General features: G+C 45.8%; 1 protein-coding gene across 10 annotated transcripts in view; it reads left to right on the forward strand.

Annotated features, from left to right (window-relative positions):
• Positions 1-25,000, forward strand: part of ncoa2 (nuclear receptor coactivator 2) — a 440,942-nt gene that overhangs the window by 262,116 nt on the left and 153,826 nt on the right. For all 10 annotated transcript variants that reach the window (XM_072467588.1, XM_072467595.1, XM_072467593.1 and 7 more), the window contains 2 exons: positions 9,125-9,232; positions 10,744-10,916. In XM_072467588.1, the coding sequence (XP_072323689.1) occupies positions 9,144-9,232; positions 10,744-10,916 (262 nt within the window). In that variant the 5' untranslated portion in view covers positions 9,125-9,143. The remainder of the gene's footprint in view (positions 1-9,124; positions 9,233-10,743; positions 10,917-25,000) is intronic.

Here is a 25,000-nt window from a genome sequence, read left to right on the forward strand (position 1 = left end):
CTGTTTGCGTGTGTTGTATTTTTTTTTAAACTATAAAGTATATTTACTCTGTGCATTTCTTAAAGGATGGTGAAAAGGTGAGAAATGAAACCATCTTGAAGTTGATGGTTTATTTATTTTTTTCTTGGGGGAGGTGTCATGTGAGAGTACCTAAGAAATGGGTGTTTATAAATGGGTATGTATATAAATATCTGTAGTGAGAGTACCTTTAAGAAATGGGTGTTTAATTACTGCAGTGATGTCAGAGTGGGTGGAGCTGGGCTGTCTGTCAGCTTTTTACTTTTGTTTTGGGCTATTTGCTGCAGGGTGTGTTTTAGTTTCGATTTCAGAGCTGGATAGCTGCAGTCACAACCAGAAGGTGTATTAGAGTCTCTCTCTGTAATCTAAATAATGTAAATCGATCCTTTGTGATTTAAAAGTAATAACTGCTCTCAGTAGTGACTTTAACCTGATGTGCTTCTGTTGAAATGTTTTGTTTTAAGTCTTACGGATGTTAAAAGGAAAGTAAGAATTACTTAGTGTTGTATTCTTTGGGGGTTGTATTTGAATTAATGGTTGCTAAGATGTTCACTTTTTAAAAAGGTTTCCTTGAGTTTATAGAATAAACATTGTTTTGCTTTAAAAAATACTTTCTGCTGTACCACACCTGTTACCACACCTGTAGAGTGAGTCGTGTGCTCCCCATACCACAATCTATTAAAAGTTTTTATTTAAAAATATATATTTATTAAAGTTTTTTAACACAATTTTTCTCCCTTACAGACAATAAACCCCCCCCCCCCCCCCCCCCGTAACAACAGCACAACAACAACAAAAAATCGAGAAACTGCGCCGAGCAAGATATATACATGGCAAAATTATATATTTACACAGCTTTGTACACTGGCCCTCTCCCGTACGTGCCAGTTTCCCCAACCCTTCATGTTATCTCTTGCTCATCCACCCTCCCAGGCAGTCTTCCCCCCCCCCCCCCCCCCCCAAGGTTGCTGCTGCTGCTGACCGACCTTCCTCTAACGCTCCGCGAGATAGTCTAGGAACTGTTGCCACCGCCTGTAGAACCCCTGCGCAGACCCTCTCAAGGCGAACTTAATCCTCTCCAACTTTATGAACCCAGCCATATCATCTATCCAGGCCTCCAGGCTGGGGGGCTTCGCCTCCTTCCACATTAGCAAGATCCTTCGCCGGGCTACTAGGGACGCAAAGGCCAGAATGCTGGCCTCTTTCGCCTCCTGCACTCCCGGTTCGTCCACTACTATAAATATTGCTAGCCCCCAGCTTGGCTTGACCCGGACTTTCACCACCTGAGATATTGCTCCCGCCACTCCTCTCCAGAACCCCTCCAGTGCCGGGCATGACCAAAACATATGGACATGGTTAGCCGGGCTTCCTGAGCATCTTCCACATCTGTCCTCTACCCCAAAGAACCTACTCAACCTTGCCCCCGTCAAGTGCGCTCTGTGGACCACCTTAAATTGTATCAGGCTGAGCCTGGCACACGAGGAGGAGGAATTAACCCTACCTAGGGCATCAGCCCACAGACCTTCCTCGATCTCCTCCCCCAGCTCCTCCTCCCATTTACCCTTCAACTATTCGACCAGCGCTTCCCCCTCTTCTTTCAACTCCTGGTGTATTTCCGACACCTTGCCCTCCCCGACCCATACACCCGAGATCACCCTATCTTGAACTTCTTGTGCTGGGAGCAACGGGAATTCCCTCACCTGTCGCCTCACAAAAGCCCTCACCTGCATATATCTAAAGGCATTTCCCGGGGGTAACTCGAACTTCTCCTCCAGTGCCCCTAGGCTTGCAAACGTCCCGTCGATGAACAGGTCCCCCATTCTTCCAATCCCCGCCCGATGCCAGCTCTGGAACCCCCCCGTCCATCTTCCCTGGGACAAACCAGTGGTTACCCCTGATCGGGGACCACACCAATGCTCCCATTGCACCCCGGTGCCGTCTCCACTGGCCCCAGATCCTTAGCGTTGCCGCCACCACCAGGCTCGTGGTATACTTTGTCGGCGAGAGCGGCAGCAGTGCCGTCACCAACGCCCCCAGGCTCGTTCCTTTACAGGACGCCATTTCCATCCTCTTCCATGCCGCCCCCTCTCCCTCCATAACCCACTTGCGGATCATCGCCACATTTGCTGCCCAGAGTAGCTCCCCAGGTTTGGCAGCGCCAACCCTCCTCGGTCCCTACTGCGTTCCAGGAACCCTCTCCTTACTCTCGGGGTCTTATTCGCCCACACAAACCCCATAATACTCCTGCCTACTCTCTTAAAAAAGGCCTTAGTGATCACGATGGGAAGGCACTGAAACACAAACAGAAACCTCGGAAGGACCACCATTTTGACCGACTGCACTCTACCCGCCAGCGAGAACGGTAACATGTCCCATTTTTTGAAATCCTCCTCCATTTGCTCCACCACAATCTATTAAAAGTTGTGGGTCAGGTGAACTCCATGATACACTTTGGGGTTCTCTAACCCTGGCCCATAACACTAGCGTACTGCTTATTGATCAATAACCTTATGTAATTGACCCCGGGAGAAGTTCCTTTATAAATTTAATGCAACTTTGTTGTCCCAACTACTTTATTTTCAAAAGAAATGGTTTGACAGAAAAGTTCTCTTTGAGCAGATACATGGACGTCTGTACTTAAGCCACTGAGCTAAGTTATTGATGTTAATCATGCTGCTGTGATTACATAACAAGGTAAAGAAAGCAGTTTCCTAAAGAAGAGGTATAATATCGGTAAATTATTTTGTCACCAGGCTTTCTTTGTGCTATCTAAATATTTGGCTGGATTTTGAATGCCTCAATCTCCACTCAGTTGCCATCTTTCCAGTTTGAAGATGTTAATTTCCTTGTGTTATACGAAGTATAACGTTATCAGAGCCGTTTCCTGCGCGTTTCTCAGCTCAGCTACATTCTTTCTGAAGTGAGAATTCCAAAACGACACATGCTGCTTTAGGTCAGAGGTGTCCAAGGAGTGGTCTATGGGCCTGGCTTGAAACTTCCTTTTGGTCTGGACCTCAGTTCTGGGCAGTTCCTGCCTTTTGCACTTGTGTTCAAATCTGACTTTGGTGCTGGACACCTAATTGAGACATTGGTCAAAATTTGCAAACTTACTACTTTAACTAGCTTGTTAGCTACCAGAAGTAAACCAGTGAACAGACCAAAGGAAACAGGCGCAGGAGTAGGCCATTCGGTCGATTGAACCTACTCCATCATTTAAAAATACTCAGCCTGAAGAGTTGCAAAACAGGGCTCCAACTTTTGGGAATCTCCCATTTATATGCAATTCTATGTAGCCCATTCATTTTGCACATACCCAGCTTCAAACCTTTGGACACCTCTACTCGAGATAACTGTGTGAGGGCAAGTGTGTGTTTGTTTTCTTGGATTTTTCGAATAATATATGTCATGTGAGTGTCGCTTTAAGAAAGGTTTTGTTTGACCACATAGCTTGTAGCACGGCTTCAATGATGCCATTTGTGGGTGGAGCTGGGCTGTGGCTGTCAGGTGAGAGAGGTTTTAGTGTTTTGGGTTTCAGTTTTGGTTTGTTGCTTTGGACGGCAAAAGAAAAAAGCAGTGTTTTCCTGTTTTCTCTGTTTTTATTTTAAAGCTGTTCTAGTGAACTGAAAGCACATCGGGTGTGACAAACTGCCGTGATAACTTTAAAGATAGTTGCTATCCGGAAGGAGTTTTGAATCTGCTGGTTGGAGGCTGGATCTTGGGGAAAGGGCCAGTCCCATTCAAGTGGGATTAGTGTGCTGGGCCACGCCCTTGAAAGGGATTTTGGTTTATTGGGTGTTGTATTGAATTGGAACAGCTACTAAGGGGGTTTCATTAAGAGTTATATACATAGATTACTGCAGCTGTTGTGTATTTTTTCATGTTTGTAATTGATCTCAGATTCTTGATAAGCGTTTGATATGTTAACTATATTCTTATAATAGACTTTGTTTTGACAAAAGTGCTTAGGGAGTCTGATGAATCACACCTGAAGTGAAGGCTCTTGTGCTCATCTTAGCCAAATTCAACATAAAGGTTATAGGCCAGGTGAGCTTCATAATACACTTTGGAGTTTCTAAACCCTGGCCCATAGCAGATAACTTTCATATAAAGAAGGCAGGTAAACAGAATAAGCTGACAATGGGGGTGGAGTTGGTGTGGTTTCTTCCACTCACTCATCAAAAGCTGGGAAAGCCACAAAACCCTGGAAAAATTACAGGAGGACCATTTGAACCATGTTTCTTCAGATTTCTATGGTACTTCTGCCAGAGTTGAGGCAGGGCGAGTGGAAAAACGAGTGATCTCTGCCCCCCCCCCCCCCCCCCCCCCCCCCCGCCATGGTATTGGTAGCGTGAACAAAGATTGAATGTTTTTCTCATGTCAGGACACAGTGGGCCTGTGTGAATATTCCTCGGAGTCTGCATATATATTCATTACACATACATAGAAAGGACAAGGCAATAAGAGAGATAATGGCACCAAACACCGGATTGCAGGATTAGCATTCAGTGGCGTTGAGGGCTATAGATCATCATAATATTCAAAGTACCTTGCATAAGAATGTCTTTGTGAAGGTGTGGTCCTAAAAGAATTAGTTATTTTGAGCAGTTCCCCTCTGTCTTGTGGATTGCGTTGACACTAATTATTTTATTATCAAGACTAAAATAGTGGTTTTTACTTTCGCTCTGACAACACATCCTTTCCTGTTTGATGAGCACAGTGGCAGAAGCAGCAGTGCGAACAATATGTTGAAATCAAAAAGTGGTGATCGTAGGATAGCAGTGTAGTTTCGTAATATGTGGGAAATATTTTGGTCACAGGAAATTTTCATAACTTCAAAAGGAGCACTTTTATTATTCCATCATTTTTCTGAATCAAGCAATTAGAAACATTTTAAATGATTTTTCTCAAATATCTGAAAGATATATCCTTCAGCATGATCAGCCTGAATTAAAACCAAGATAGTCATTAACTTGCTGTATATACTACATCTTGCAACGTTTTTCTTTCCCTTCCCATATATATACTGTTACACTGTTCCTATTCATCATTATTCTCCGGTACATCAGTTTCTTTTGAACATATATTTTGTAATGTCCAGTTTATTTATTTTTTGCTATAGCTAATCTTTACAAGGTGTTTGTGCTTAATATTTGGAAAGCTTCAGAGTAAAATTCCAGCTTCTTTCCTGATCCTCAATTAGTAATGAGTAAGTTTGGCAGTTTTTCAGCCATTTCGTAAAATAATATGCTACAAATATGAATTGTGAACCAATTTATTTATTACTAGTGAGCTGTATGTTCAAACTAAAGCAGTCCCTTAGAATTCCAGTCAATTTGGCTTCTGCAAACCAAGTTCATCAGTAATTAATAGAAACAGAAAATTGTGGAAATACTAAGTCTGTGACATTTCATCAGAATGTTATTAAAAATAACAACACATGTCAGCAAAGCCATTAAATGCGAACAGGGTACTGGGATTAATTTATAGAGGAATACAGTGAAAAGACAGAATTTTTTAAGCACACAGGTTGTTGGTTCAAACATAAAGAGGTGTATTTTGCAGTTTTTCTTGCAAAGCGAATATAGAAGCTGGAGAAGGTACAAAAAAAATTAAAAGAATGATACCAAAACACAGATGGTACAACTTTCTGGAAATTTACAGGACTATAGGGAAAGAGCTAGGAATAGAACTGGTTAACATATTCTTCAAAAGCGACAGCATAGGCATGATGGACTAAATGGTCTCCTGTGTTGCATCAATCAATAAAAACTGAATAGGGTGGGACTCTTCCATAGAAAAGTAAAGATTTGAGAAATGACCTGATGGAGGCCTTTAGAGTTATGAGGGAGTCTGATGGATTAAGATGTAGAGAAATGTTTCCACTTGTGGAGGAAGTCCAAAACTAGACCCATAAATGTAAGACAGTCAGTAATAAATCTGTAGAATCTGCACCGAGTGATCACAAGGAACACAGGGCAAAAATAAAGGTTTATTATCACATACATTAAACTGCTCCACTCCAAAGGGTTCTCCCGCCCTGACCTAGGTCGGGGTTTTTTTAAATGTAAATGTAAAGTACTACCCAATTCTCTTTTTTTCCAATTAAGTGGCAATTCAGCCTGGCCAATCCACCTACCCTGCACATCTTTGGGTTGTGGGGGTGAGACTCACACAGACATGGGGAGAATGTACAAACTCCACATGAACAGTGACCTGGGGCCGGGATGGAACCCGGGACCTTAGCACTGCTAACCACTGTGTCACTGTACCGCCCCCAGGTCAGGGTGTTTATTACCTTACAAGTTCCCCTCGTTAAAACCCTACCCCATTGCCGGGGAACTTCGTACTCAGTAGAGGTTACAGGGAACTGGATGGTCCACATCTCATGACTACTGTAGGGATTGTAACAAAATGCCCATTGTGTCTGCACCGGTCCTTACAAAGAGCACCCTACTCAAGCCCACATATCTACCCTATCCCCGTAACCCAGTAACCCCCACTTAACCTTTTTGGACACTAAGGGCAATTTAGCATACCCAATGTACCTAACCCTTTCGACTGTGTGTAATCTTTCGACTGAGAGGGGAAACCGGAGCACCCGGAGGAAACCCACACAGGCACGGGAGAACGTGCAGGCTCCGCACAGAACCTGGGACCCTGGAGCTGTGAAGCAACTGTGCTAACCACTATGCTACCATGCTGCCCTGTGCCTGCTTATCATAGATGCGTTTTAAGGGGAAGATGGATGAGGGAATGAAGATTAGGAGGACATGTTAAGAGGAGGCACATGTGGAGCATTAACACCAGCATATATAGACATGTTAGACCAAAATATTTTTCTGACTGTAATTCTATGTAACACATGAGTTTGCTTAACTTTTTCATTATGTACTAACCTGTCAGCTGTTTTAGCCATAGTCCAAAAAAATGTTGTGTTATGTCTGGCTGTGTTATCGCATCCATTATGCAGGTTTTTCTCACTTATAACTATCATTTTTCTTTCTTTTGGAAAGTCTGCTTTGCTGCGATTGATAATTCAAGTAATGCTTATATCTCGCTTGTCATGTTAATCCTCCAGTACTGCCATGGGAATTTTGTGAAATCATCTAAAAGGTCAACAAAAAGTAGCTTTTAAAATGGAATATCTCATTTCTAGCTGCTTAAGCTGTCTTTGGATGTTTTTCCTGAGCTACTAGTATGGCTGGTCACCTAATTGATGTCTGCAATCAAAATCTGCAACCAACTTCGATAACTATCTTGTAATCTTCACAGTTAAATTTGTAGTTGAGTGCCAGAAGTAAACCAATGGATAGGTCATATGATCATAAACAGGAGCAGGTGTAGACCATTCTGTCCATCCAGTCTGCTCTGCTGTTCAATAAGATCATGGCTGACCTGATTGGGGCCTTCACTCCAATTTCATGCCTGCCTCCCATAACCCTTGATTCTCTTGTAGATCAAAAATCTGTCCAACTCGGTCTCTAATATAATCAGTAGCCCAGCCTCCATTGCTCTCTGTTGAAGAGAGTTTCAAAGGCTAATACTTCTGAGAGAAGAAATTTCTCTGTCCTAAATGGCAGACCCCTTGTTTTTAAACTGTGCCCCCCAATGCTAAATTTCCTCCCCCAAATGAGGGGAAACATACTCTTGGCACCCAATCCCTATGGTAGTGACAAGTATATATTTATACAGAAACCTGAATTTTGCATTCCCTCATCAGATTTTGAGGTGGGGGAAGGGGCGTGAAATTGCATGGGCTCGATTTGCTCTGGGATCCTACCCGCCCTGCCCTAGATGTGACTTTATACTGGCACTGGCAGGGCCTCAGAGGAAAATTGCCCATGTGCTGTTGAGGCTTTTAAGTGATCACTCAATGGCCAATTAAGAGCCTTTTCCTTATTTAATATTTAATTCCTCGATCAGGCAGAGAGAGGAGGAGACTGGGAGTGCCCTTCCTTCAACGACCAGACACTGCTGGACCTCCTACCCCACCCAACCTTTCCCACAATAACCCTATCACCTCACTTACGACATCCCCACCCACCAAAGAGTTTCCTAAACTCCCCTCCCTGGAAACCCTACCCACTAACCTTCATGCTGGCTCCTGACACTTGGCTGCAGTGTCCCTTCCAACCACTGCAGCACTCTGTCTGGATGGATTGGAGAGCAATTGGCTAATTTGATTGGCCACCAGCTCTCTAAGATGGGACTTCGTTACAAGTAAAAATCAAATCAATGCTCATCAGAGCGTAAAATGGCAGCCAGCCTGTCAGTCGGTGGACGCATCCCTGTTGACTCTCCGAATGGCGGGGTTCATTTCCCCACCATCCGGAAAATTCAGGCCGTGATGTATTTTCTTCTTTGCTGCAAATTGTGTTAATATCACGCTGAAGGATTATCGCGGTTTAGTTGCATGCACTATAATATGCTGTTGTGCAAATCTGGCTAAATTATATTGTGCTTATGACATGAGTTTTCAATATGCTGAACTATTTATACTGATTCTAATTTTTCTGTATGTAACTTCAAATGAATTAAACCGTTTAGAACTTGAATAATTTGAAGCGCTAAAGAAGACTGATCTTCGGGATCCATTGGGGTACTAGACAGGAGAATTTGAAATATTAATCTTTAAAAGACAAATAGTTTTGCATCACAGCAAATTCAATAAAATTCAAATTGACTTTTGAACAGTAAGGAATGAGTGAAATACTTTTATTCTATATTTATACTGAGCACTAAATATTGACCGAGAGGCTCAATAGCTCTTGTTAAAAATGTGGTCATCTATGGGGTAGAAAGTGATGAGTGAAATTGCATACGAATAATCACTGATAACAGTGATTTACTGTTGGATTTTCTGTGTTAGTTGAACTGATCCAGGGATCCTATATATAATTAAGGTATATCTTGTCCAACACGTGGAATAGTTGAAGTTAGGTTGTGCTTGTGTCCATGTTACCATCTTAAGCAGCATTAGAATTATGCCAGGCAGAAAATCATATAAAACTTGTTCAGAATCTAGTAGGCATCAGGTACTTATAACTGAGAAAGTTGTGCTCTTTGTAAAGTGCTAATTGAAACATCTCTCTTTTTACCTCACCAGCTGCTTATATGTCCGCAAGATGAGTGGAATGGGTGAAAATTCCTCGGACCCTGCCAGATTAGACTCAAGGAAACGCAAGGAATCGCCATGTGATCATCCACGGCCGAGGTGAGATATACAGTTAATGGAATTAATTCCATATACCGAACACTAAATATTGACCAAGACGCTCAATCGCTCTGTTGAAAATTTGGTCATCAATGGGGTGAAAGTGATGAGTGAAATTGTATACGATTAATCACTGGTAACAGTGTATTTACTGTTAGGTTTTCTGTGCTAGTTGAGCTGATCCAGGGATCTTATATACAATTAAGGTATATCTTGTCCAACACTTTTAGGAGTCAGTAAGGGTGGTGAACCATTACTATGAAGTTAAAAATCCAGTTACACCTCATTTAACAAGGTGGAACCTTTTGCAGGATTTTGAGTCACAAATTACATTAAGCTGATATAGGACCTTGGTTAGACCAGACTTTGAGTGCTGTCCAAGTTCTTGTTACAAAACGAACTTCGAAACTTTGGAGAAAATGCAAACAAGAATGAACGATATCCGAATAGAGATGATGTTGGGAAAGACTGAATAGTCTCTAGAAAAGAAAAAGCGTGAGAGGTGACCTAAATAGAGGCCTTTTAAACTATGAGGAGCTTCGTAGGGGAAATGTAGAGAAAATGTTTCCACTTGTGGGAGTGGGTCCAAACCCATAAACTTTGGTTGTATGCTCGAATTTATAAGGTATTTAAAATTATTCAATAAAGTCAACCGAGAAGTTCGCTCCTTTGGTGGGGAAATTGATAACAATTGGACCCTATCTTAAAGTTAGCATTGGGCCATTCAGGAATGAAATTAAATGCTGTTTTGCACACAAAGTTATAGTCTCTTCCATGAAAGGCGGTGGATGTTGAGTCGAAATTTTCAAGACAATGATCAACAATATCTCACCAAGGAAGACCATCAAGGGCTATGTACCTCAACTCTATTTTCCCATCATTGATTTGTGCCAGGCATGATCAAATTGAATGACAGATTAGGTTTGAGAGGCTCTATGCCCACACCTTTTCCTACAATAATTTGATGACTACTGGGGCTGTTTAGCACAGGGCTAAATCGCTGGCTTTGAAAGCAGACCAGGCAGGTCAGCAGCACAGTTCTATTCCCGTACCAGCCTCTCCAAACAGGCGCCGGAATGTGGCGACTAGGGGCTTTTCACAGTAACTTCATTTGAAGCCTACTTGTGACAATAAGCGATTTTCATGACCAAAAACAGATATGGGCAGTTGACCTTGGATCGTATTATTTTTCTTGGCCATTGCTGGGTTCGCTTGTGCCACAGAACAATATCTGCTTCAGGCTGTTAGAAAACAGTTTATGTCTACTCTGCTGTTCTGAAAATAATATTATTAATCAGGGAAAACAATACATCAGTTTTATTCCGACTTGCTACTTTAAATTAAGTAAATGTTAGTCTGCTCCGAAAATGTGTTGACAAACTTTTAGGTATTTTTTGATAGCATTGCACTAAAAACACCAGCTTAACTGCCTACATGTAACAAAGCCAATTGAGCAAAATTTTCTTCTGTTATTTCTGGCACTTAGCATTAATGCTTTTGTGTTTCAACAGCCCTAAACGTAGCACTGAGAAACGTCATCGGGAGCAAGAGAATAAATATATTGAAGAACTTGCTGAGCTGATATTTGCTAATTTCAATGACATTGACAACTTCAATGTAAAACCAGACAAATGTGCAATCTTAAAAGAAACTGTGAAACGAATCCGTCATATAAAAGAGCAGGGTAAGTTGCTTAAAGCACACCATGAATCGAGTTATAAAATGGTTGATGTAAGATGCAAACTGTGTTGTGATCATCCTCCTTGATCAAATTTTTTTTAAAAAATAACATTTTTTAGGGTATCCAATTCTTTTTTTTTCCAATTAAGGGGCAATTTAGCATGGCCAATCCACCTACCCTGCACATCTTTGGGTTGTGGGAGTGAGGCTCACGCCGACACGAGGAGAATGTGCAAACTCCACACAGACAGTGACCCTGGATCAAACCCGGGTCATCGGTGCCTCGAGGCAGCAGTGCTAACCACTGCGCCACCGTGCCGCCCCTAGTCCTAATCAAATTATGATGTCCGAAAGGCTGGTTCACAATATTGGAAGCCTTGTTCATAATGAACATTCTCGCTCTCATTGGCCATGATCAACTTACTTGCATTTGTTTTCTGGGGCACATTATTATGACTTTGAAATTATTGGAGATGGATGGAATACATACAAGGATAAAACTAGGTGAAACCATCTCAGCAGTATAGATGAAATCCTTGAAGTTCACCTGTGTAAAGCTACAGTTGACTTACAGATGTAATTCATTGAGATTTCCAAAAGGCCTTTGCAAAGACAAAGGTACCCCAAAATAGACTAATGAATAAGGCCAGAGAATGTGCAATTGGGAGACAAAAGGTAGAACAGGTTGCTTAGCTGTCTTCAAGACCGAAAACAAAGAGTGTGAACAAAGGGGAATTATTCAGAGTGACAAACGTGTTGTTGCACAAAAATAGTACTGAGACCACTGCTGTTCACAATTTACATTTGGACATTGGAATCAAAACCACAATTTCTAAATCTGTGATGCTACCAAATACTGGTCAATACTGAGGAGTACAGCAACAATTTACAGGAGGACATTAATAACTTTGCAGAATGGGAAGATAATTAGTAATGAAGTTAATCACAGCTAAATGTGAAGTAGTAGGTTTTCTTAGGAAAAATAGGGTTGTCACTTATTACTTGAAGGTGCAAGTCTACTGGGGGCAGAGGAACACCAATCACTAAAAACTCCACCACAGATTACTAAGGCCATGAAAAAAGCCCAAATCAAGCACTGGGGTTAATTTCTTGGGATAGAATTGAAAAATAGGGAAGTTCTGCTAAACCTGCATAGAAACTTGGTTAGACCAAACTTCTAGAATACTGTGTGCCATTCTGGTTGCCATATTATAAAATAAATTTGGAAGCACTGGTGAGGTTGGAAAGAAGATTTGATATGAGAAATGCATTGGTAAATATATCGGAAAGTGATCAAGAGGATGGGTCCCCTTTGAAGAAAAAGAAGGCCAAGGAGTGTTGTAAGAGAACTTTTTAAATTGTGAAAGGTTTAAATAGAGTGGATATAGAGAAAATAATTCCTCTAATGGGGAAGAGCATTGATATGATCGCCCAAGAAATCTAGTTGGGAATTCAGAAAGTGGTAAGAATGTCGAACTCGACCACAGGGAGTGGTTGAAGCAGATATTATAGGTACATTTAAAGAGAAGCTAGACAAGCATTTGAGGGTGAAGAGAATAGAGGGTTAAGATGGTAGATTAAGATGAGAGGATGCTTAGAGCGCAAACACTGGCATGGACTGATTGGTGGATTGACCTGTTTCTGTGCTGTATATCCGACTTAATTCTATCTAATCTATGTCTTGGTTCATAGCAGGTCTGAAGTTCATAACATAAGTTTGTAAGATATAGGAGCAGAATTAGGCCATTTGGCCCATCGAACCTGCTCCGCCATTCGATCATGGTTGATCTCATCCTGGCTTTAACTCCACTGTCCTGCCTGTTCTCCATAACACTTCAACCCATTGCTGATTAAAAATCTGTCTAACTCTTCAAATTTACTCACTGTCCCAGCATCCACCGCACTCTGGGGTAGCGAATTCCATACATTCACAATACTTTGGGAGAAATAGTTTCTCTCGACTCTGTTTTATATTTGCTACCTCTTATCCTAAGACTATGACATCTCATTATAGAATGACCCACAAGAGGAAGCATCCCTCCACATTTATTTATCCATATTTTTTATCATCTTGTATACCTCAATTTTACTCTCAAATATGAGTACTGTAACTCACTTCACCGGGCACTCAACATCACATTCAGCAGGTTCCTTAAGAGCCATTGACTTTAATTGTGACCAAATTGAACTCTGTAACTTTTGCTGCAGTCGTGAAAGTCCTCATTTCATCTCCATCCCTTTAGCAGGTAGAATATCATTTCAGCTCCTGCAAGGAGTGAATTCACATTTATTGAAAAGAGAAATTGAAGTAGACAATTCAGAGGATGTATCTTTAATTTACTTATTGAACTTATTGTCATTTATTCCAGTTGCATTGTTTTGCAATATTAATTAATTCTCATGATGAGAATTGTGGCTAGTGTTCACTAGAGAAATTTCACTCGCCTTGCATCGGAACATGCCCTCCATATTTATATTTCTATTATTAAGAAATCAAGGTCAAGGTCCAGATTACAATTTCCAAGCTGAGAAAAAGCAAAAGAGAATACCAGGTAAATTGATAGTAAATAGATTGATGACACCTAGCATTTTTAAAGGTCTGAACATTGCAGAAGGAAAGAGGCATTGAGGAAGGTAAGGGATTCCACAGCTTTGGGATATTGGCAAAGAGATTTAAACGGGTGATGTTTTTTGGTTTTTTTAAATATATTTTATTAAAGTTTTTCGATCAACCAAGAATTTTCCATTTTTACAACTTTGTAACAGTATATACATTGATCGTTTTTAAAATAATATATTAACTAACGGCAAGTGCCAACACAAATAAAAAACAAAAAGAAATAGTAACATTGAGAAGATAAATATGAACAACAATTATGTAACAACACACCAAGAAAAGACCCGAATGCCCCCCCCCCCCCCCGGGTTGCTGCTGTTGTCTTTCCTATTTTCCCTTATCGTTCTGCGAGATAGTCAAGGAACGGTTGCCACCGCCTGGTGAACCCCTGAGCCGAACCTCTTAGTGCGTACTTTATCCGCTCCAATTTTATAAACCCTGCCATGTCGTTTATCCAGACCTCCACGCCCGGGGGTTTAGCTTCTTTCCACATAAGTAGAATCCTTCGCCGGGCTACTAGGGACGCAAAGGCCAAAACATCGGCCTCTCTCGCCTCCTGTACTCCCGGCTCATCTGCAACCCCGAATATAGCCAACCCCCAGCTTGGTTCGACCCGGACCCCCACCACCTTTGAAATCACTTTTGCCACACCCACCCAGAACCCGTGCAATACCGGAAATGACCAAAACATGTGGGTGTGGTTCGCAGGGCTTCCCGCGCACCTCCCGCACCTATCCTCCACCCCAAAAAACCTGCTCAATCTTGCTCCCGTCATATGCGCCCTGTGTAGTACCTTGAATTAGATCAGGCTGAGCCTGGCACACGAGGACGAGGAATTTACCCTACTTAGGGCATCTGCCCACAGCCCCTCCTCAATCTCTTCCCCCAGCTCCTCCTCCCATTTTCCTTTCAGTTCCTCTATCATCGTCTCCCCCTCGTCTCTCATTTCCCTGTATATATCGGACACCTTACCGTCACCCACCCATGTCCCCGAAATCACTCTGTCCTGGATCCCTTGCGCCGGGAGCTGCGGAAATTCCCTTATCTGTTGCCTCACAAATGCCCTCACTTGCATATTGCGAAATGCATTCCCAGGTGGCAACCCGTATTTTTCTGTTAGTGCTCCCAGACTCGCGAACTTCCCGTCCAAGAACAAGTCCTTCAGTTTTGCAATTCCTGCTCGCTGCCAAGATTGAAATCCCCCGTCTATCCTTCCCGGGACGAACCTGTGGTTGTTCCTTATCGGGGACCACATTGAGGCCCCCGTCACTCCCCTATGTCGTCTCCACTGCCCCCAAATCTTCAGAGTCGCCACCACCACTGGGTTTGTGGTGTACCTTTTCGGGGAGAATGGCAGAGGCGCCGTTGCCAGTGCTTTTAAGCTAGTTCCCCTACAGGACGCCATCTCCAGCCTTTTCCACGCCGCTCCTTCTTCTTCCCTCATCCACTTACATATCATAGACACGTTAGCGACCCAATAATAATCACTCAGACTCGGCAGTGCCAATCCCCCTCTATCTCTACTGCGCTGCAGGTACCCCCTCTTTACCCATGGGGTCTTTCCGGCCCACACAAAGCTCATGATGCTCCTGTCCACCTTCTTAAAAAAGGTCTTTGTAATCAGTATGGGGAGGCACTGAAACACAAAAAGAAACCTCGGGAGGACCACCATTTTAACCGCCTGCACCCTGCCCGCCAATGACAGGGGCACCATATCCCACCTCTTAAAGTCCTCCTCCATCTGCACTACCAGTCGCGTCAAGTTAAGCTTATGCAAGGTTCCCCAGTCCCTGGCCACCTGGATCCCTAAATACCGGAAATCTCTTGTTACCCTCCTCAGCGGCAGCTCGTCTATTCCCCTGCCCTGTTCCCCGGGGTGCATCACAAACAGTTCACTCTTCCCCATATTCAGTTTGTATCCCGAAAATTCTCCAAACTCCGAGTGTCTGCATTATCTCAGGCATCCCCTCCACTGGGTCTGCGACATATACCAGCAGATCATCCGCGTATAATAACACCCGATGTTCTTCTCCTCCTCTAAGTACCCCTCTCCACTTCCTGGAGCCCCTCAGCGCTATGGCCAATGGCTCAATTGCCAACGCAAACAGTAACGGGGACAGGGGGCACCCCTGTCTTGTGCCCCTATATAGTCGGATGTAGTCGGATCGTTGCCTGCTCGTAATCACACTTGCCACCGGGGCCCCGTATAGGAGCCGAACCCATCTAATGAACCCTTCTCCAAATCCAAATCTCTTCAGTACCTCCCACAGATAGTCCCACTCCACTCTATCAAATGCCTTCTCTGCATCCATAGCCACCACTATCTCCGCCTCCCCCTCCGGTGGGGGCATCATCATCACCCCTAACAACCTCCATATATTGGTATTCAATTGCCTCCCTTTAACAAATCCTGTTTGGTCACCATGCGCCACTCCAGGGACACAGTCCTCTATCCTTGTCGCCATCACTTTGGCCCTACGTTCAGGAGAGGCCTGTATGACCCGCACTGCAGCGGGTCTTTGTCTCTTTTCAGGATCAGCGATATCGTCGCCTCCGACATCGTCGGGGGTAGTGTCCCCCTTTCCTTAGCCTCATTGAAGGTTCTCGTCAGGAATGGGGCCAGCAGGTCCACATATTTCCTATAAAATTCCACCTGGAACCCATCTGGTTCCGGGGCCTTCCCTGCCTGCATGCTCCCAATTCCTTTTACCACCTCCTCTACCTCAATCTGCGCTCCCAGTCCTGTCCTCTCCTGCTCCTCAACCTTCGGGAACTCCAACTGGTCTAGGAAATGCATCATTCCCTCTTTCCCTTCCGGGGGTTGGGCCTTATACAGCCTCTCGTAGAATACCTTACATACCCTGTTCACCCTCTCCGCTCTCTGTTCCATCCTTCCTTCCTCGTCTCTAACTCCTCCGATCTCTCTCACCGCCCCCCTCTTCCTAAGTTGTTGGGCCAACAGTCGGCTCGCCTTCTCTCCGTATTCATACTGTACTCCCTGTGCCTTCCTCCACTGCGTCTCCGCCTTACCCGTGGTCAACAAGTCAAAGTCCGTGTGTAGTCTCCGTCTTTCCCTGTATAGCCCTTCGTCCGGAGCCTCCGCATATTGCCTATCCACCCTCAAAATCTCCCCAATCAGTCTCTCCCTTTCTTTACCCACTTCCCCTTATGGAGATCAGCTCCCCTCTAACACCGCCTTCAGCACCTCCCAGACTACTCCCACCTGGACCTCTCCGTCATCATTGACCTCTAGGTATCTTTCAATACATCCCCTCACCCTTCAACATACCCCTCGTCCGCCAACAGTCCCATGTCCGATCTCCAAAGTGGGCGTTACTCCTTTTCCTCACCTAGTTCCAGATCTACCCAATGTGGGGCATGATCAGAAATGGCTATAGCCGAGTACTCCGCTCCTGCCACCTTCGAGATCAGCGCCCTTCCCAGGGCAAAGAAATCTATCCGGGAGTACACTCTATGGACGTGGCAGAAGAAGGAAAACTCTTTACTCCTCGGTCTAGTAAATCTCCAGGGATCCACTCCTCCTATCTACTCCATAAAGCCCTTGAGCACCTTGGCCGCTGCCGGCATCCTCCCGGTCCTAGATCTGGACAGGTCCAGCCCTGGGTCCAGCACCGTGTTGAAGTCCCCCGTCCCCCCCATTACCAACTTTCCCATCTCCAGGTCCGGGATGGGCCCCAACATACGCTCCATAAAGTTCGCATCATCCCAGTTCGGGGCATATACGTTCACCAGCACCACCGCTTCACCTTGCAATCTGCCACTCACCATCACGTACCTACCCCCACTGTCCGCCACTATGGTCTTCGCCTCAAACGATACCCTTTTCCCCACCAGTATTGCCACCCCTCTATTTTTCGCATCCAAGCCCGAATGGAATACCTGTCCCACCCATCCTTTTCTTAATCTGACCTGATCCGCCAGTTTCAGGTGAGTCTCCTGAAGCATAACCACGTCTGCCTTTAGCTTCTTTAGGTGCGCAAATACCCTTGCCCTCTTAATCGGCCCATTCAACCCTCTCACGTTCCACGTGATCAACCGGGTTGGGGGGCTCTTTTACCCCCCCCCCCCCCCCCCCCCCCCCAACTCGTCGACTAGCCATCCCCTTTTTTAAACCAGCTCCTCACCCGGTTCCCACGCAACCGCTTGTCCCCCAGTCGGCACCCTCCCGTCCCGACCATCCCATCTCGTAACAGCTCCCCCTTCCCCTTAGCAGCAGCAGCAACCCAGTTAATCCCCCCCCCCCCCCCCCCCCCCCCCCGCTAGATCCCGCTCTAGCTTGATTGCACCCCCCATATTGCTACCCGGAGTCAGCAAACTCTGGCTGACCTCGGCTTCCCCCGTTTATCCTTAGCCTCCCTGCGTGTGAGGCCCCCTCGTTCCTACGCCCCCTTTTCCTGCCACAGTTTCCGTAGCGCGGGAACGGAGCCTGCGCTTTTCTCTCGGCCCCGCCCCTAATGGCGCAGCTCCGTCTCTCCTTCCCCATCCCCTTCCCCACCGGCACCCACATTTCTTCATGTGTCCCCCCTTCGAGGGGAAAAAATTCCCCCATCTGATTTACAATTTCTTGCCACCACCTCGCTACTTCATTCCAAACATCCTTTCCCAAATCTAGTCCAACTTCTCCTCTTGAATGAATGTCCACGCCTCCTCTGCCGTCTCGAAGTAGTGGTGTTTGCCCTGGTGTGTAACCCACAGTCTTGCCGGCTGCAACATTCCAAATTTCACTTTCTTCCTGTGGAGCACCGCCTTGGCCCGATTGAAACTCGCCCTCCTTCTCGCCACCTCCGCACTCCAATCTTGGTAGACGCGTCTTAGCCCATCTCAGGACCATCTCCCTGTCCTTGTAGCGGTGGAATCTCACCACTATTGCTCGCGGTATTTCTCCTGCCTTTGGTCTTCTCACGAGGACCCGGTACGCTCCCTCCACTTCCAGGGGTCCCGTCGGGGCCTCAGCTCCCATTAAGGTATGGAGCATCACGCTCACGTACGCCCCAACATCCGCTCCCTCTGCCCCTTCGGGAAGACCCAAAATCCTTAAGTTCTTCCTCCTCGAGCTATTTTCCAGGGCTTCCAATCTCTCCATACACCTCTTGTGTAGCGCCTCGTGCGTCTCCGTCTTCACCACCAAGCCCTGTATCTCATCTTCATTTTCGGCAGCCTTTGCCTTCACTCCACGGAGCTCCATCTCTTGGGTCTTCTGCGTCTCCTTCAGCCCCTCAATCGCCTGCAGCATCGGCGCCAGCACCTCCTTCTTGAGCTCCTCCACACATCGCCGGAGGAACTCCTGCTGTTCCAGGCCCCATACCAACTGGTCTCCCTCAGCCGCCATCTTGCTTCTCCCTTCCCTTCTCTGCCACTGCTCCAGAGGATCCTCCACAATCTGGCCACTACTATCACTTCTTTCCATCCACACCCGGGGGGACTCCTTCCTATGTCGCCTCACACTGGGTTTAGCCTTTGAAAATTTCCGTTGGGGCTCCCGATAAGAGCCCAAAAGTCCGTTGAAACGGGAGGTGCCGAAACGTGCGACTTAGCTGGTCATCGCCGCACCCGGAAGTCCACGGGTGATGTTTTAATGAGATAAAAGCAAAATCAGAAAGCTCAACAGGTCCGGCAGCACCTGTGGAGAGTGAAACCGTGTTGGGGGAACCCCTGCTCCGGTTTTCCCAACAGTGGAGGTAGATTCAATAGGAAATCCCATTGACAACGGCGGGACCAGACAGTCCCATATTGATGAGCTTTGATAGCATTGTTAAGATATAGGTAGGAGTTTATACGGTGGTGCTCAGAGAAAACTAGATGTGGATGTTCACAGGAGCACCCATCAGTCATATTGGTAATATAGAAAAAAAATCGAGGGTGTGGGGAGTGAAATTTGACACGGTAGTTGAAGGATGGGGATAAGCAAATGCCCAACCCTTTATTGCATTTCTGTATACTACAGTCCCTGCCCATAAAATGTAAATATTTCAATTGCCCATTTCAGTAGTCCACATCAATCATTGTTTTCATTTGCAGTATCTTGAAATAATTTATTACAGCATGGTCATGTAGATTAATGTGTGCTTAGTAAACAGTATAGTTCTGCTGCTCCTTTGATACCAGTCGGGCACAATTTACAAATCTGTAGTACTTATGCAGGGACACATCTCAAAAGTGCTTTACATGCAGTTGATACTAAGCAGGTGGGGAAAGTTTTAAAAACGTGTAGGTTGGGAAATGAAAGGCACAATAGAGGATTAGTGTTTTCGGGAACTTTAGTTCAAGGAGAGATGGTGGAAAGACCTGAATAGAGAGGGTGGGACTGCTGTGGCTAAATGAGACGACAGTCAAGTAGTGAAAAATAGTAAAAAGCTTGGTGTCACAGTAGTGAAGGAGGCAAGTGGGAATTTTTAAAATTTTGTCAACTATTTGTGGCGAGTGTTTGGGGAGGGGATTGTTGGGTTTAGAAAATAGCCATTAAAGCTTGGAGAAGATGGGTGATGAGGGAGTATATGGGTTGCAGTCTTCATTGAAGCTTGTGAAGAGCTGTGGAAAGGAGGCTGGCTAGAAGATAGTAATTTAAATCTTGAGGTGGTGATAGCAGGAATTGGGATTTTAAGTGGAGGCAGGAACCAAAAAGGATGGGCGCGATTCTCCACTCCCACGCCGGTTGGGAGAATCGCCTGGGCCGCCAAAATTTCCGGGGACGCTGGTCCGACGCTCTCCTGCGATTCTCCCAAGCGGCGGGAATGGCCCGGTCGAGTTTCGCAGGCCGGAGATACCGAAAATGGCGATTCCCTGGCACCCCCGCTATTCTCCGGCCCGGATGGGCCGAGTGGCCAGGCCAAAACGGCGGGTGCCCCCGAGCGCCGTCCACACCTGGTCGCTACAGTCGTGGGCGGTGCGTGAACGCTGGGGGGGGGCGGCCTGTGGGGGGGCGAGGGGGGATCCTGCACCGGGGGGTACCTTAAATGTGGGGTGGCCCGCGATCGGTGCCCACAGATCGTCGGGCCGTCCTCGCTGAAGGAGGACCTCCTTCCTTCCGCCGCCCCGCAAGATCCTTCCCCCATCTTCTTGCGGGGCGGATTTGGACAGGACGACAACCACGCATGCGTGGGTTGGCGCCGGCCAACCCGCGCATGCGCGGATGACGTCCGTTATGCGGCGCCGGCCGCGTCATCTATGCAGCGCTGCTTTTACGCGGGCGACAAGGCCTGGCGCGGGTAGATGACGCGGCCCCGATACTGGCCCATTGTCAGGGCCGGAATCGGTCGGGACCGAACCGTTCCGCGCCGTCGTGAACCTCAACGGCATTCACGACGGTGCGGCCACTTCGGCGTGGGGGTGGAGAATCCCACCCGATGTCTCTTGTTTTGACAATATTAAGCGGGAGAAAATTTTGCCCCAGGGCTTTGTCTGACAAACCTGCGTGGTACCATTAGTGAGCTCTTGGCTGAGGGTATTCATAGAATAGAATCCCGACAGTGCAGAAGTAGTCCATTCAGCCCATCTGCACTGACCCTTTGAATGAGCACTCTATCCATGTCCACTTTCCCCTTCTACCCCAGAACCTAACTTGCACATCTCTGGACACTAAGGGGCAGTTTACCATGGCCAATGCACTTAACCTGCACATCTTTCGACTGTGGGAGGAAACTGGAGCACCTGGAGGAAACCCACGCAAACACTGGGAGAAAGTACAAACTCCACACAGTCACCCAAGGCCTGCATTGAATTCTGGTCCCTGGCGCTATGAGGCAACAGTGCTAACCAACGTGCCATGGAGCCAAGTGATGTCGAAGCTCCATTCTTCTCCCGTTCCTGAAGCCACTAACAACTCCACTCTCATCTCTCTGCAGCACTACATGATAAGACCAGCAATCTAGCACCCACCATTGGCCTACGCTCAATGATTGACACTACAAAACCTTCCTCTCCTATTGGTCTGTATTTGAACATCCACCTTATTGATAATTAGTGAGCCTGCTCTGCCATCTCTTTATCCAGGGAAGGAGCAGGACATGGCGGCCTATGGGAAACACATTTGCAAAACTGCCAATGAAATGTCCTGACATTTCCAACCGCTATAGTGAGATGGCAAATTGGATTTCATAAATAAGAATTGACTTATCTGATATTTCAAAAGAGAGGCCGAATGTTTAGAATGACGGTAATGTGTTTCAACAATTCTTTTGCCAGAATAGATGGAAGTAGCCATTGACGTAGATGTCGCTTTCACTTGGAGGCTTCATTCAGTTGGAAACTGTCATAGCTGGAGTATGTTTCAATTGGGCTCATGCCCATTTCATAGTATCATAGAGCATAGAACATTACAGCGCAGTACAGGCCTTTCAGCCCTCGATGTTGCGCCGACCTGTGAAACCACTCTAAAGCCCATTTACATTATTCCCTTATCGTCCATATGTCTATCCAATGACCATTTGAATACCCTTAGTGTTGGCGAGTCCACTACTGTTGCAGGCAGGGCATTCCACACCCTTGCTACTCTCTGAGTAAAGAACCTACCTCTGACGTCTGTCTTATATCTATCTCCCCTCAATTTAAAGCTATGTCCCCTCGTGCTAGACATCACCATCCGAGGAAAAAGGCTCTCACTGTCCACCCTATCCAATCCTCTGATCATCTTGTATGCCTCAATTAAGTCACCTCTTAACCTCCTTCTCTCTAACGAAAACAGCCTCAAGTCCCTCAGCCTTTCCTCATACGATCTTCCCTCCATACCAGGCGACATTCTGGTAAATCTCCTCTGCATCCTTTCCAATGCTTCCACATCCTTCCTATAATGCGACGACCAGAATTGCACGCAATAGTCTAAATGCGTCCGCACCAGAGTTTTGTACAGCTGCAACATGACCTCATGGCTCCAAAACTCAATCCCTCTACCAATAAACGCTAACACACCGTACGTCTTCTTAACAACCCTCTCAACCTGAGTGGCAACTTTCAGGGATCTATGTACATGGACACCGAGATCTCTCTGCTCATCCACACTGCCAAGAATCTTGCCATTAAGCCGAGTACTCTGTCTTCCTGTTGTTCCTTCCAAAATGAATCACCTCACACTTTTCTGCATTAAACTCCATTTGCCACCTCTCAGCCCAGCGCCTCCGCTTATCTATGTCCCTCTGTAACTTGTAACATCCTTCCGCACTGTCCACAACTCCACCGACTTTAGTGTCATCTACAAATTTACTCACCCATCCTTCTACGCCCTCCTCCAGGTCATTTATAAAAATGACAAAGAGCAGTGGCCCCAAAACAGATCCTTGTGGTACACCACCAGTAACTGGACTCCAGGCTGAACATTTCCCATCAACCACCACCCTTTGACTTCTTCCAGCTAGCCAATTTCTGATCCAAACTGCTAAATCTACCTGAATCCCATGCTTACGTATTTTCTGCAGTAGCCTACCGTGGGGAACCTTATCAAACGCTTTACTGAAATCCATATACACCACATCAACTGCTTTACCCTCATCCACCTGTTTGGTCACCTTCTCAAAGAACTCAATAAGGTTTGTGAGGCACGACCTACCCTTCACGAAACCGTGTTGACTATGTCTAATCAAATTATTCCTTTCCAGATGATTATACACCCTATCTCTTATAAACCTTTCCAAGATTTTGCCCACAACACAAGTAAGGCTCACTGGTGTATAGTTACCGGGGTTGTCTCTACTCCCCTTCTTGAACAAGGGGACAACATTTGCTATCCTCCAGTCTTCTGGCACTATTCCTGTTGACAAAGATGACTTAAAGATCAAAGCCAAAGGCTCAGCAATTTCCTCCCTAGCTTCCCAAAGAATCCTAGGATAAATCCCATCCGGCCAAGGGGACTTATCTATTTTCACCCTTTCCAGAATTGTTAACACCTCCTCCTTATGAACCTCAAGCCCTTCTAGTCTAGTAGCCTGAATCTCAGTATTCTCCTCGGCAACATTGTCTTTTTCCTGTGTGAATACTGACGAAAAATATTCATTTAACACCTCTCCTATCTCCTCGGACTCCAAGCACAACTTCCCACTACTGTCCTTGACTGGCCCTACTCATACCCTAGTCATTCTTTTATTCCTGACATATCTATAGAAAGCTTTAGGGTTATCCTTGATCCTACCTGCCAAAGACTTCTCATGTCCCCTCCTGGCTCTTCTTAGCTCTCTCTTTAGGTCCTTCCTAGCTAACTTGTAACTCTCGAGTGCCCTTACTGAACTTTCATGTCTCATCTTTACATAAGCCTCCTTCTTCCTCTTGACAAGTGTTTTGACTGCCTTAGTAAACCACGGTTCCCTTGCTCGACCACTTCCTCCCTGCCTGACAGGCACATACTTATCAAGGACACGCAGTAGCTGTTCCTTGAACAAGCTCCACATTTCCATTGTGCCCATCCCCTGCAGTTTTCCTCTCCATCCGATGCATCCTAAGTCTTGCCTTATCGCATCATAATTGCCTTTCCCCCAGATATAACTCTTGCCCTGCGGTATATACCTATCCCTTTCCATCACTAACGTAAACGTAATCGAATTGTGGTCACTATCACCAAAGTGCTCACCTACCTCCAAATCTAACACCTGTCCTAGTTCATTACCCAGTACCAAATCCAATACAGCCTCGCCTCCCGTTGGCTTATCTACATACTGTGTCAGGAAACCCTCCTGCACACATTGGACAAAAACGGACCCATCTAAAGTACTCGAACCTTCGCGTTTCCAGTCAATATTTGGAAAGTTAAAGTCCCCCATAACAACTATCCTGTTGCTTTCGCTCCTATCCAGAATCATCTTTGCAATCCTTTCCTCTACATCTCTGGAACTTTTCGGAGGCCTAAAGAAAACCCCTAACAGGGTGACCTCTCCTTTCCTGTTTCTAACCTCAGCCCATACTACCTCAATTGACGAGTCCTCATCAAACGTCCTTTCTGCCACCGTAATACTGTCCTTGACTAACAATGCCGTGCCTCCCCCTCTTTTACCACCTTCCCTGAGCTTACTGAAATATCTAAACCCCGGCACCTGCAACAACCATTCCTGTCCCTGCTCTATCCAGGTCTCCGAAATGGCCACAACATCGAAGTCCCAGGTACCAACCCATGCCGCAAGTTCACCACCTTATTCTGAATGCTCCTGGGATTGAAGAAGATACACTTTAAACCACCTTCCTGCCTGCCGGTACACTCCTGCAACTTTAAAACCTTACTCATGAACTCACGACTCTCAACCTCCTGTATACTGGAGCTACAATTCAGGTTCCCAAGCCCCTGCTGAACTAGTTTAAACCCTCCCGAAGAGCATTAGCAAATTTTCCCCCCCAGGATATTGGTACCCCTCTGGTCCAGGTGTAGACCATCCAGTTTGTAGAGGTCCCACCGACCCCAGAATGAGCCCCAGTTATCCAGAAATCTGAAACCCTCCCTCCTGCACCATCCCTGTAGCCACGCGTTCAACTCCTCT

The sequence above is a fragment of the Scyliorhinus torazame genome, chromosome 11 (assembly GCF_047496885.1).
Source record: "Scyliorhinus torazame isolate Kashiwa2021f chromosome 11, sScyTor2.1, whole genome shotgun sequence".
Classification (NCBI taxonomy): Eukaryota; Metazoa; Chordata; class Chondrichthyes; order Carcharhiniformes; family Scyliorhinidae; genus Scyliorhinus; species Scyliorhinus torazame.